Below are 15,306 nucleotides of genomic sequence, written 5' to 3' on the forward strand. Positions count from 1 at the left end.
CTATTCTCCGGAGCTCCAAATGACCTGAAATTTTACGGAGAATTATTTTGCAATATATAAAAAATACTAAAAGGAAAAAGTACCAAAGAAGATCAACAGTGGGACCACAAGGTAGGGGGCGTGCCCTACCCCCTGGGCGCGCCCTGCCCCCCATAATCGAAAAAGGTTTACTAGCATGCCACGATGATGTTGGCAAACGCCATGATACCCGTTGCGTTCCATTCGTCGTGGCATTGCCGATTACTTGCTTCGGGGGGCGCGACAAATGTTTTGCCACATGGCATATCCCCATCCATCATGGTGTTGCCCTGTTCCAGCGCCGAGGAACTCAACAAATGTTGATGCGCTTGCCACCGCCATTAACATGTCGTGTTTGCCAAGTGCTTGCTTTGAGGGAGCGCGACAAATGTTTTTCCACATGGCATGTCCTCATTCATCATGGTGTTGCCCTGTTCAGGCGCCGAGCAACTCAGCAGATGTTTCTTCGCTTGGCACCGCCATTAACGTGTCGTGTTTGCCGAGTTCACTCTACACGGCACTCGACAAAGCTGTTTATATATGTTTGCCGAGTGCCTGTGGAAAAGAACCTCGGCAAATTAATTTTGCCAGGAGACATCAAGCCGAGTCGGTGTCTGACGAGTGCGCTTTCTCGAATGTCTTTGGCGCTTGGCAAAAATGGAAATTTCAGTAGTGAGTAGGAGATAGGAAATCATATCTTGTAGACATTGGACTTTTACGTCACGTATAGCACATGTGTACCGTGAATCCATGATCCTAGTTAGGCTGATCCTAACCCTCAAAAAAGCTTGGCTGATCTGGTACTAAATAGTATACTGTATAATTAAAACAAAATAGTGAATCCGTAAATCCACGATCCGTGACCATATGCTATGATCGAATACTAGTTACTAGTAGGATTCGGCGACAGAGTACGTTTGGGAGGCGTACACTCACGTTAGCCATGGTAGCGTTGGAAGTGAAATATATAGCTTTATAAAATCATCACAAATTTGACACCCCGGCCCTCCCGTATTCTTCATCTGTCCAGCCGCCGGACGTGAAGAATTAGGCAACCAATAAGAAGGAAGCCGAGGCAGCTCCCACGGCCAAGAAGATGAGGGCAGCCAAGAGGTGTAGGTCTGATGGGACCGCCGGACGCAGGGCACGGAAAAGGGCACGCGATATCCCGAAGCCCACCCAGGGCGATCTCATCAGCAGCCTTCCCGATGACATCCTTGAGGCCATCATCTCCCTCCTCCCCATCAAGGACGGCGTTCGCACGCAGGCCGTCGCCCGGGGATGGCGTCCGCTCTGGCGCTCCATGCCTCTCGACCTCGACGGCACCGACATCTGCTCCAACAAATATAAGCGCATATCCGTCGTCTCCGGCATCCTCCGCGACCACCTTGGCCCGGCCCGCCGATTCACGTTCGAAAACATCTGCCTCCGCAAATCAAGAAAAGGGCACGCCAAGGACGACGCCCGGATCGAGAGCTGGTTCCACTCCCGGTGCCTCGACAACATCGAGGAGCTTGATATCAGCTTCCGGCTGTTGGGTAAAGCAGATGTGTCCAGGAACCGGTACCCGCTGCCATCGTCGGTGCTCCGCTTGGCACCAACTCTCGTTGTGGCCGGAATCGGCATGTGCAGATTCCCAAGTGAGATTGCACCTTGTCTGAATTTTCCCCTCCTCCGGGACCTCACTCTGTGGAGTCTTAGCATGTCGGAGGAAGCCTTGCATGTGCTGCTCTCTGCCTGCCATGTTTTGGAGACCCTATTTCTGCAGGATATTCGTGACGTCGACTGCCTTCGTGTTAGCTCTCCAACTCTGAGGATCATCTGGTTCATCCCTACTCATTTGGGGAGACAAGGATTGGTTATCGAGGACGTCCCTCACCTTGAAAGGCTACTTTGTCCAGCCTTAGATGGTGAGACTATTCGAGTACATAAGGCGCCTAAACTGAAGATATTGGGGCCTTTGTCACCCCACGTTTCCAAAATCGAGATTGCAAACCTAATCTTGCAGGTAGCGGCACCACCCTTATTGTCTCTTGCATTGAACAAATCCTAGACGATGCAGAATTGTTTCTAATGTCCATGCATTGTTTTCTGTAGGGAACGATCCCACCCAGCTTGAGCCATTCGATATGCACTGTGAATATTTTGGCTCTCAAGTTTGCTGGCCCAGATTTGAATGCGGTTCTCAATATCCTCCAGTGCTTCCCCTGCTTGGAAAAGCTCCATGTCATTGTAAGTGACCATTTTGTTCGCTTTAAATGATATAAATGAATACTTAATTCTCATTGTATTCTAAGTCAACTAGTTAGCAACTACTTTAACATATATCTGTTGTACCCTTTCGCAGTGGGACGACACCTTAAAGGTAGAGATGATCGACATGCATCAGTATGAACCCCTGAATCCAATCAAATGCCTTGAGAGCCACCTCAAAGTACTGGTGTTGAATAATTACATAGGCGACGAGGAAGATATTGGCTTTGCCAAGTTCTTTGTTTCAAATGCGAAAGTCGTAAAAGAAATCAAATTTGGAGTGTCTAATGAGATTGGCAACGATAGGAAATGGATGAGTAATCAAGTCACGCTGCTAGAGGTCGAAAATAGAGCTTCTCAAGACGTTCAGTTGAAATTCAGCACTGGTTATTCTCACTTGGGGACCTACGTGGATACAAGTGACTTACCAATTGCTGACCCCTTCGACAGTCGTTTTAACTTTGCCAATGGGGTAGATTGGACTTGGCGTTTCGTTTTCTAGATCCTTGCGAACAGTAAAATTGAAAAAAATAAATATGGATGGTTTGTGTTCTCAAAAGAAGAGTATGGATGCAACCACGTTTATTGTAGTGTTCGTCAGCAGTGTACTTGTGTAAAAAAAGAGGCTAGTTCCAATCAACGTGTCATACTTTTGTTGAAGTCTGAATTATCCATCCTTGTTCGCCAAAAAAAATGAAGACTGAATTATCCTTTATTTTTCACACAGAAGTATATATGAGTTTCTAATACTGGTGAGTTAAATATTATGCTGTAACATCTGAAAAACAATAAACTCCCTCGTCTTCAACTCCACGAATGAGAAACTCGATGTTGTTCTCAAAGCTGCGCCAAGGACGCCCGAAGAACAAGTGGAAAAAATTGATGTTGTTCTCAAACGACTAATGGTGCTTTTCGTTGCTCATCTGCTATAATTAAGGCTACCTTGGTAGCAGCCTGGTGCGATACCTTTGATTAAACTTGAACTCTTTTTCACCTCTTTTTCTCTCATCTTATCACTTATATATTTTTGCGCCTTGTAACCGTTTGTCATTAATGTTCAGCACTTCAGCCTGGTCTCAGGCCCACCGTACTTACAGTAAGAAAAATGCTCGCGAAAGCTCAACCTAGTACTATTAATTCTATATTTCTCTTACACCCTTGGTCCCTATTGAACAATTTTTTTTGAACATAGTCCCTATTGAACAATTGATCGAGTTGTTCTAGTGGTTACAGTATATGTGCATTCACTAACAAATCATGTATTATTATTAGAAATTGCGTGATTATTATGGGAAGTACATGCAGAGACAATATTTCTTAGCGATGTTCAGTGACCAGTGCCTACATTCACATGGCATGAGAGTATGGGTCTTTCTCTCTGTGTACTTAAATCGACAAATCAACCACAAGCTTGTCAAGGCTATTAGACGCATCTCGACCACTATGCCAGCCTACAGCGATTACGCGGTCACTTATTGATCTTCTATTTAGCCTACACAAGCTTGTTGTGAATACACCACCGACCCACGTACTTGACCTCCTCGGCCACAACACGGTCATGCAAGATGTCCACGCCGCTCTGGGGCGACGGCTGCCTTCGGCCACCGCCAGGGGTAGAAATCGGGGCACTCACATATCCCTGTGAGCCCGTCCCGCGTGCAACGAGTGGTGCGCCTTAACCCACTTCTTGATGTCTCGGCTCCGGTACAACACCGTGATCCCCATAATGTTCTCCTTGCTACCCACCACCGATCTTCAGTGTCTGCACATATATCATATATATACAATATATAATCTTTACTAGCACAAATGCCCGTGCGTTGCAACGGGAGAAAAAAAAATCCTTGAACCCTTTTACAAAATGAACCCAATGTGTAGAACACAAGATTGAATCTCGTTGTGCAGATGTGGTAGCGATAAAAGATCTCAAGTGTGGATGTTTGCCTCCTTGTCTTCGCGGACTTGAAGCTTACACATAAATTTGAGTTCACATACATGTTGTTTATCCTCAATTCTCCATGGGTAGAAGTGCTTAAGCGGCAAGTTGTGACAAATTTTACATACTACAAAAAAATTGGGTGCAATAACATCAGAGGGGAAATTCAGTAGTTAGTATCTGAAAAATTAGTGACATGTATAAGTGAAGTTTGTTTACTTGATGTTTCGTACGTATACATATAATAGCTGGTTACTTTATTTATAAAGTAGGATAAAAGCCTATTTCGAGAGATACGTATCGTAGCCATATATAGTATTGCGTTTGCCTTGAACACTAAATTCAGTCTTTCAAAAAAAAATCTATAGCCATAGTGAAGCCTTCTGGCATGTGCATGAACCAAACACTACATTAGCTTCCCTTTGAATTACGAAGGCACCAACTACAAGTTATGTAAGTGTATGAAAACCAATCATCAAAGCTGCAAAAAAATGCATCAGAAACAGAAACCAATGTAGGAGAAAAGCACTGGCATCATCACGGTCATGCTCATGAGCAAAACCCACCAAAGATTGGCTGGCTAGAAGCCGTCGACAGCATCACACACATAGAGCGTGCCGGCTGGCCGTTCCAGCCTATGCATAACATGCAGGCAACATCACCACGACACCTAATCCGCCGGCCCGCCTAAATCACGACCACCGCACGCGTTGGCTGCCCTGCTGCTACGTAACCTGGTTGTTGCTGTCGCAAGCGTTGGCTCCCACCATCGCGCATGCACCCAGCTGCTTGACGCCTCCTCTGGCCGGCCGCGTCATGCACTGGCTGTCGCCCGCCAGATGCCACCTCCGCTGCGCCGATAGCACTGCTCCTCCTAGTCCCCGGCGAGCACCCCTACCTTGCTTGTCGCCTCGTCAGCCATGTCTTCGCACGCCTGTGCGCTGAAGCTCAGCAAAAAAAATTCGTAAGGCGAGCGGCGCGAACTTGGTGGCTATCGGGATCACTCCTAGCCGGCGCATGGAGTCTCCTCTCGACGGCTCTCCGCTGCCCTACCTGCTCTGAGTCCATTGTTTTTGTCAATCTGAAATTGAGTTGAGTTGCTGGCTGCTCTTGGTAGGTGAGAGGGAAGATCCATGGAGGGAGATTACAGAGAAAGGCTGAGAAAAGAGAAGAATAGAAGCAGGGAAAGCAGAGGAAAGGATGAGACCTTGATCTTGAACTTGGTGTCGGATGCCGTGGGCCTAGTTGGGGCGCAGCTGGTAGAAGATCGAGCCGTCGAGGAGGAATTTGCCGCCGAGTCCTTGCTCGGCGCCGCCGCATCGTCAGGTCGTGGCATCTTCGATGCGGATCCCCGTGCCCTGGCTCCCGACTGCTCGCCCGCCTAAGGCGATGATCTTGGCTCTCCGCCAGCGCTCCTTCGTGGCCTCTCTCGGTTTGACCTCGATTTTACCCTCTTTCTCAATCCGATCTCTCTATTTGAGAAACGAATTTGATCCCAGGTTTGATTCCACGTCGGGGAGGACATACAGGATCACCTTTACCTGGACTCCTCGAAGAAATTAAAGAGGGATGGAAGCTTCAAGAGAGTTCGAGCACCATCTCCAGCACCGCCCGCTTCGATGCCGACCACCGTCGGTCCCTGCATCACGCCAGACGACCTCGGCGCTGACCAAGCGCTCAATGTGGAAGCCCACGCGCTCGCCCGTGGGTAATTTTCAGAATTAGTACCACCTCGTTTATATTACAATTTTGTCTATATAAATCGTAAAAGCGTATTGTGACGGTGAACCCATGGAGTCAATCCATGCTTTATAATTAGGAAGAGATGTGTAATCATAGCATAATATATAGTTTCAAGAAGGGGGGTGGGGGGCACACGCCCCCCTCCCCTAACCCCCAAGCTCTGAGCCAACTTGTGAAGAAATTTTGTTCGGACAGCCAAGTGGGAATTTCTTAGTGGCGTGGATGGTAATCATGTGTTTGAGATTTAGCAGGATTTCTGCAGCTCGACGGCCTCGACTGCTGCTTCGGTTAGTCTGGTCTTCTTTACATTTTTGGCGCAGCTGAGGTCGTCATATCCAATGAAATTCTTCATCCCCGTCGCAAACAGCAGTGTGATGGTATATACTACGTTCGGCATCATTCAGGTTATTATTTTGATGCTCAATTGTAGTACACCGTTGAGATTTTAATGTTATTTCTACATGCTCACTTGTTTATCTTATCACCAGATCTATAATCCAGTTGGCCCTTTCAGCAGTACAGTATACTGCCTGATCAACAGTTATTCTCGATGTTACTGATTTACCATGTTAACAAACTCATCTGGATACACACACGCGCCGAACTAGTCGTGGCTTCACTTTCGGTCTACATGCAGGTTCTCAAACAGCTTGCACGTCACCTCTATTGTACGGTTAATTTGGAGAACGAAGTATACCCGGCTTCTTTTTTCAAGTCACCTCTATTGTACGTATGTGTGTCCCAGTCAGGCTCCTACGCCACCCCTACGTGCATCACTGTTGAACCAGCGCCCCTCAGCAGCTATCATCACCGTTGAACCCTTTCACAGATGTGAAGCACCAGATACCAAATCTCGCCACATAACGAAAATACATAACCTCACTGTCCCAATGAGACGGTAGGAATCTACGTCGGATCTCCATCGACTACTTTCAAATAAACGAATTCAAGGAGGATCAAAACCCGGAGGACAAACACGAAAAAGAAGTACCGCACCTGCACGGAGACACCAAGATTGTCCTTCCGACCACCGGTCGTCAGAGTGGCAGGCAGAGAGTAGACCAGGTGGACACACGGCGATGCGAGATGGGACAATCAACCAGGTGGACGCGCGCGCTAAAATCCGTCCGTCAAAATAAAAAACGTTTCAGGATCTATACGTGCAGCCCCTCACGTACGGGTTCCAGGTTACGGAGAAAACTCCTCCTAATCGCTAACTAATCCCCTGATTTTCGCTGTCAGCACCGCAAAGAACCAACCAAAAGATGCCACATCACCCAGCAAAACTCAAAACTTTTTTTTAAACGAGCAAAGCTCAAACGGAATCGTTTTAAGTTAAGTTACGGTTATAATCTCATAAACGAATTATACCCGGTGTCCTTTTTTTAACCACCTCGGCCGTACGTAGGCGTGTATGAATCAGGATTCGGGACTCTGCTTGCAGCATCGCGTGGGACTCTGGATATAAAGGCCGTCGATCGTAAGCCGCCGCCGCTCAGGCATTGACTTCTCGCCCACGACCGTACGTCAGGAGCAAGGACCAGATCAGCTAGGTAGCTCTGCCCTGCGCTTTGTTGGCAGCGTCCATCTTCGAAGCAGATCGGCCAGTGACATGATGGCCCCGACGGGGGCAGGCAATGGTGCCGCCCGCCCGCAGGCGGTGCGCTGCTACGGCGGCACGGTGGCGTACGGGTATGACGATGAGTATGACGACGGCAAGGATTACGAACCCTCTCCGCTGGTTGACTGGTACGACCGCCCGGTGGCGTACGATGACGACGACGGCAATGACAAGGAATACGCGCCCTCTCCGCCGGTGAGCGGCATGGTGTCGAGGCGTGATCCGTACGAGTACGATGGGTACGAGTACGGCAAGGATAACGCACCCCCTCCGCCGGTGAGCGGCGTGGCAGCGAGGCCCAATCTGAACGTCTATGACATGATGGCCCGGACGGCTGCCGCCCGCCCGCAGGCTGTGCGCTGCTACGGCGGCACGGTGGCGTACGGGTACAGCGATGAGTATGACGACGGCAAGGACTACGAACCCCCTCCGCTGGTTGACAGGGACGGCCGCCCGGAGGAGTACAGCTACGAGGACGGCAAGGAATACGCGCCCCCTCCGCCTGTGCCCTGGTAGAATGCAGATTTTGTGAGCTTATGCACCCGGGCCTCACTATCCTAACACTCCAATGTTGCTTTGAGATCTGTGCTACACAACTACCTTATTACATGGAATTTTCTTTTTTTTGTTCCTCTCATATAAAACATGTCTTGAACTTCAAATTTTGCAGTACAACATAACTTTGTAACTAGAATGTGAGATAAAACTTTCAGATTTTTTTGTCCGACATAAATATGAAAAATAAGATTTTTTAATCAAATAAATCTCATTTTGTATATTTATGTTGGACCAAAAAATCTGTAAGTTTTATCCCACATTCTACATAGAAAGCTTTGTTGTGCTGCAAAGTTGAAGTACAAAATACATATTCTATATGAGAGAAACAAAAAAGAGAAAATTATTTGCACGAATCGTGATGCAGGAATGAGTGGTTGGATAAGGAGTACCCGGATGCATAGGCTCTAAAACATGTTTTCGTGCCCTGGTACGACCGCCCGGTGGCGTACGGTTTGGACGACGGCAAGGAATACGCGCCCGCTCCGGCGGTGAGCGGCCTGGCAACGAGGCGTGATCAGTGCATGTACGATTGGCACGACAGCGGTAAGGACTACCCACCCCCTCCGGCGGTGAGCGGCTCCACTGCGAGGCACGATCTGAAAGTCTATGACGACTACGGCGAGGACTACAAGAAGTTCCCTCGGCCAGGCCCGGAGACCGTGATCGAGTCCACCGGCCATGGCTACACGATCGTGCCGATGCTGACAACGGGTGAGGACGAGGACGCGCCGCCCGACCTGTTCGACACTATTGCGGCCGCCATGGCCCCCGAGCAGCAAAACGAGGCCCCTGTGGTGGCTACGCGGCGGCAAAGGATGGCGGGGACGAGCAGCAAAACGATGCGCCTGTGGTGGCTACGCCGACGGCAAGGGACGGCGGGCACGAGCAGCAAAACGAGGCGCCTATGGTGGCTACGCCGACGGCAAAGGATGGCGGGGACGAGCAGCAAAACGATGCGCCTGTTGTGGCTACGCCGACGGCAAGGGATGGCGGGCACGAGCAGCAAAACGAGGCGCCTATGGTGGCTACGCCGACGGCAAAGGATGGCGGGGACGTCGTCGTGGACGCTCCTCCCGGTGGCGAAGGCGACGGCGCTGGTGTGGAAGAAGACGAGTTCTGCAACGACGAGTTCTACGATGCTGCCGCCGAGGACGACGACATCATCGAGCAGGCCAGGAGCACGACGATGGACCTCAAGTCCACGGCGTCGGCGTTGGTGTCCGTGGGTATCGCCACGGCGGCGGAGCACGGCCGCCGGCTCACAGGGCGTGCATTGAAGGAGGCCGCTGCTGGGCTCACCGCCGCGCGGCGCCTGCTTGGCCTCGGTGACGGAGACGGACAGGCAGAGACGCAGCGGCACAGCAGCCACCCTTGAAGAGACCTGTCCATGTCCGTGTCTATGATGCTTGTTTCACAAGTTCTGTTCACAAATCCGGCAATCTTGCCAAGAAGATACTGCCAAACGGTTCCTTTTAAATCTTGATTGAGCCACATGTAACCATGTAGGGAACGATATGATATGCTTACACGTACGTGCGCAAGTCGCCCTTTTGGTGTTTTAATAATTCGTGATATGCTTAGACTGTTTCATATATGTAAATTTGCATTACTTATATCTTGAGCAGTCACGCTAACGTGAAAATAAGTCATAATTTAAATATTGTGTTATTTTCCTAAGCACCTCTCCAAGCATTTTTATGGAGCGTGCCTGGTTAATTATCTCGTTTTGAACCCTGCAAAAAATTACCTCGGTACATCTTAGTTCAAATTTACTTGCAATCTTTAAATACAAATTTGAACATAAATAAATGTACTTGCAGTTCAAATTTAGATTATATTGACTTCAATAAAATTTTATTAGTAAAAATTCTATAATATAGAAAATAATGAAGCCTCTAAAGAACATTTTTCATATAATACCATGATCATAAAATAGACACAATAAAATCTAGATAAATTGCAGGAAATCAAAATACCTACTCCCTTCGTCTGGAAATACTTGTCTTATAAATGGTTGTATCTAGACTTATTTTAGTTATAGATACATCCATTTTCAACCATTTCTAAAACAAGTATTTCCGGACGGAGGGAGTACATATTTGATCAGTGAGGCTTACCCCACCGTTGTGCTGGGCCAAATGGGGTAGCCATATTACCACTCGCAGGAAGGAAATCAAGAAAGCAAAAATCAGAATTGGAAAGGCTACGTAACACTCCTTCTCGGACCTCTCATAATCATATGGAGTTGAAGCTGAACGAACGTCTCATTGAGCTTTACCATAGAGAGGAGATTATGTGGAGACAGAGATCAAGGACAACATGCTTAGCTGCGGGTGACAGGAACACTAAGTTTTTTCACATGAGAGCAAATATGAGGAGGAAGAAGAATATGATCAGGGCGCTCTCGAATGCGCTGGGAATACGCACCAATAATCCGGTAGAGATGAAACAGATGGTGACCAATTTTTACCGCCGTCTATATTCCTCAGAAGGGGTGCAAGGTGTGGACGAGGTCCTACAGCATGTACCACAGAAAGTTACCCACGAGATGAATTCTGCTCTATGTGCTCCATACACTGCTGAAGAGGTAAAGAATGCACTATTTCGGATGTTTCCCATGAAGGCCCCGGGGCCAGATGGCTTTCCAACACATTTTTACCATCATCACTGGGATATATGTGGGGCTGAGGTGACCAATGCGGTGCTCAGGATAATAAGAGGTGAAGAGAGTGCGACGTGCATAAATGACACTATTTTGGTCTTAATACCAAAAAGGTACCAGATCCCACTCTCTTAATACAGTTTCGGCCTATCAGTCTTTGTAATGTGCTTTATAAGATAGCGTCGAAGGTGGTAACCAACAGGTTAAAGTTGATACTACCGGATATCATTCCGGATGAACAGTCGGCTTTTGTCCCCAGAAGGTTAATTACTGATAATATCAGAATGTTTACATTTCATAAAGAGGAATAAATCCAAGTCTAATAGTTTTTGTGCACTGAAGCTGGATATGATGAAGGCCTATGATAGGCTAGAATGGCCTTACCTAAAGGCAATTATGGGAAAACTTGGTTTTGCAACACAGTGGATTGATATGGTAATGAGCTTGATCACTTCTGTTTCTTTCTCAGTCCTGTTTAATGGTGAGAAGTGAAGGAAATATGCCCTAGAGGCAATAATAAAGTTATTATTTATTTCCTTATATCATGATAAATGTTTATTATTCATGCTAGAATTGTATTAACCGGAAACATAATACATGTGTGAATACATAGACAAACAGAATGTCACTAGTATGCCTCTACTTGACTAGCTCATTGATCAAAGATGGTTATGTTTCCTAACCATAGACATGAGTTGTCATTTGATTAACGGGATCACATCATTAGGAGAATGATGTGATTGACTTGACCCATTCCGTTAGCTTAGCACTTGATCGTTTAGTTTATTGCTATTGCTTTCTTCATGACTTATACATGTTCCTATGACTATGAGATTATGCAACTCCCGTTTACCGGAGGAACACTTTGTGTGCTACCAAAGTCACAACGTAACTGGGTGATTATAAAGGTGCTCTACAGGTGTCTTCAAAGGTACCTGTTGGGTTGGCGTATTTCGAGATTAGGATCTATCACTACCGATTGTCAGAGAGGTATCTCTGGGCCCTCTCGGTAATGCACATCACTTAAGCCTTGCAAGCATTGCAACTAATGAGTTAGTTGCGGGATGATGTATTACAGAACGAGTAAAGAGACTTGTCGGTAACGAGATTGAACTAGGTATTGAGATACCGACGATCGAATCTCGGGCAAGTAACATACCGATGACAAAGGGAATAACGTATGTTGTAATGCGGTCTGACCGATAAAGATCTTCGTAGAATATGTAGGAGCCAATATGAGCATCCAGGTTCCGCTATTGGTTAACCGAAGACGTGTCTCGGTCATGTCTACATAGTTCTCGAACTCGTAGGGTCCGCACGCTTAACGCTACGATGAAGTTTTATTATGAGTTTATATGTTTTGATGTACCGAAGGTTGTTCGGAGTCCTGGATGTGATCACGGACATGACGAGGAGTCTCGAAATGGTCGAGACATGAAGATTGATATATTGGAAGCCTATGTTTGGATATCGGAAGTGTTCCGGGTGAAATCGGGATTTTACCGGAGTACTGGGAGGTTACCGGAACACCCTGGGGGCTTAATGGGCCTACATGGGCCTTAGTGGAAAAGGAGGGAAGCAAGGGAAGTATGGGGCGCCCCCCAAGGCCCAAACCGAATTGGTTTAGGGCAAAGGGGGCCGGCCCCCCTCTTTCCTTCTCCCCCCTCCCAAGTCCTAATCCAACTAGAAAAAGGACTCTTCCGGCGCGCCTCTCCCCTTGGTCGGCCGCACCCCCCTTGCTCCTTTATATACAGGGGCAGGGGGGCACCTCTAGACACACAAGTTGATCAAGTTGATCGTCTCTTAGCCGTGTGTGGTGCCCCCCTCCACCATAGTCCACCTTGATAACACTGTAGCGGTGCTTAGGCGAAGCCCTACGTCGGTAGAACGTCAACATCGTCACCACGCCGTCGTGCTGACAAAACTCTCCCTCAACACTCGGCTGCATCAAAGTTCGAGGGACGTCATCGGGCTGACCATGTGCTGAACTCGGAGGTGCCGTACGTTCGGTACTTGATCGGTCGGACCGTGAAGACGTATGACTACATCAACCACGTTGTGCTAACACTTCCGCTTTCGTTCTACGAGGGTACATGGACAACACTCTCCCCTCTCGTTGCTATGCATCACCATGATCTTTCGTGTGCGTAGGAAATTTTTAAAATTACTACGTTCCCCAACAGTGGTATCCGAGCCAGGTTTTATGCGTTGATGTTATATGCACGAGTAGAACACAAGTGAGTTGTGGGCGATATAAGTCATACTGCTTACCAGCATGTCATACTTTGGTTCGGCGGTATTGTTGGATGAAGCGGCCCGGACGACATTACGTGTACGCTTACGCGAGACTGGTTCTACCGACGTGCTTTGCACATAGGTGGCTGGCGGGTGTCAGTTTCTCCAACTTTAGTTGAACCGAGTGTGGCTATGCCCGGTCCTTGCGAAGGTTAAAACAGCACCAACTTGACAAACTATCGTTGTGGTTTTGATGCGTAGGTAAGAACGGTTCTTGCTAAGCCCGTAGAAGCCACGTAAAACTTGCAACAACAAGGTAGACGACGTCTAACTTGTTTTTGCAGGGCATGTTGTGATGTGATATGGTCAAGACGTGATGCTATATTTTATTATATGAGATGATCATGTTTTGTAACCGAGTTATCGGCAGCTGGCAGGAGCCATATGGTTGTCGCTTTATTGTATGCAATGCAATCGCCCTCTAATGCTTTACTTTCGGTAGAGATAGTCGTGGAAGCATAAGATTGGCGAGACGACAATGATGCTACGATCGAGATCAAGGTGTCGCGCCGGTGACGATGGTGATCATGACGGTGCTTCGGAGATGGAGATCACAAGATGATGATGGCCATATCATATCACTTATATTGATTGCATGTGATGTTTATCTTTTATGCATCTTATCTTGCTTTGATTGACGGTAGCATTATAAGATGATCCCTCACTAAATTATCAAAGTATAAGTGTTTTCCCTGAGTATGCACCGTTGCAAAAGTTCTTCGTGCTGAGACACCACGTGATGATCGGGTGTGATAGGCTCTACGTTCAAATACAACGGGTGCAAAACAGTTGCACACGCGGAATACTCAGGTTAAACTTGACGAGCCTAGCATATAACAGATATGGCCTCGGAACACGGAGACCGAAAGGTCGAACATGAATCATATAGTAGATATGATCAACATAGTGATGTTCACCATTGAAACTACTCCATCTCACGTGATGATCGGACATGGTTTAGTTGATTTGGATCACGTGATCACTTAGAGGATTAGAGGGATGTCTATCTAAGTGAGAGTTCTTAAGTAATATGATTAATTGAACTTTAATTTATCATGAATTTAGTCCTGGTAGTATAAGCATATCTATGTTGTAGATCAATAGCTCGCGATGTTGCTCCCTGTTTAATTTTTTATATATTCCTAGAGAAAACTATGTTGAAAATGTTAGTAGCAATGATTGGATCCGTGATCTGAGGATTAACCTTATTGCTGCACAGAAGTATTATGTTCTTGATGCACCGCTAGGTGACAAACCTATTGCAGGAGCAGATGCAGATGTTATGAACGTTTGACAAAAGCCCGGTATGATGACTACTTGATAGTTTAGTGCACCATGCTTTACGGCATAGAACCGGGACTTCAAAAATGTTTTGAACGCCATAGAGCATATAAGATGTTCTAAGAGTTGAAATTGGTATTTCATACTCATGCCCGTGTCGAGAGGTATGAGACCTCTGACAGTACTTTGCCTACAAGATTGAGGAGAATTGCTCAGCTAGTGAGCATGTGCTCAGAATGTCTGAGTACTACAATCACTTGAATCAAGTGGGAGTTAATCTTCCAGATAAGATAGTGATTGACAGAGTTCTCTATTCACTATCACCAAGTTTCTAGAATTTCATGATGAATTATAATATGCAAGGGAAACGAAAACGATTCCCAAGCTCTTCGTGATGCTGAAATCGAGCGAAGGTAGAAATCAAGAAAAGCATCAAGTGTTGATGGTTAACAAGACCACTAGTTTCAAGAAAAGGGCAAAGGGAAGAAGGGGAACTTCAAGAAGAACGGCAAGCAAATTGCTGCTCAAGTGAAGAAGCCCAAGTCTGGACCTAAGCCTGAGACTAAGTGCTTCCACTGCAAAGGAACTGGTCACTGGAAGCGGAACTACCCCAAGTATTTGGCGGATAAGAAGGATGGCAAAGTGAACAAAGGTATATTTGATACACAGATTATTGATGTGTATATTACTAGTGTTCATAGCAACCCCTCGGTATTTGATACTGGTTCAGTTGCTAAGAGTAGTAACTCGAAACGGGAGTTGCAGAATGAACAGAAACTAGTTACGGGTGAAGTGACGATGTGCGTTGGAAGTAGTTCCAAGATTGATGTGATCATCATCGCACACTCCCTATACTTTCAGGATTAGTGTTGAACCTAAATAAGTGTTATTTGGTGTTTGCGTTGAGCATGAATATGATCTGATCACGTTTATTGCAAT

General features: G+C 46.9%; 1 protein-coding gene across 1 annotated transcript; it reads left to right on the plus strand.

The window, feature by feature from the left end:
• Window positions 1-1,033: 1,033 nt before the first annotated feature.
• On the plus strand, window positions 1,034-2,913 carry LOC123079518 (putative F-box/FBD/LRR-repeat protein At5g56810). The gene is made up of 3 exons (XM_044502324.1): window positions 1,034-2,026; window positions 2,116-2,250; window positions 2,366-2,913. The coding sequence occupies exons 1-3, from the start codon at window positions 1,115-1,117 to the stop codon at window positions 2,771-2,773; spliced, it is 1,455 nt and encodes a 484-aa protein (XP_044358259.1). The 5' UTR covers window positions 1,034-1,114; the 3' UTR covers window positions 2,774-2,913.
• The last annotated feature ends 12,393 nt before the right edge of the window (window positions 2,914-15,306 follow it).

The sequence above is a fragment of the Triticum aestivum genome, chromosome 1A, assembly GCF_018294505.1.
Source record: "Triticum aestivum cultivar Chinese Spring chromosome 1A, IWGSC CS RefSeq v2.1, whole genome shotgun sequence".
Classification (NCBI taxonomy): Eukaryota; Viridiplantae; Streptophyta; class Magnoliopsida; order Poales; family Poaceae; genus Triticum; species Triticum aestivum.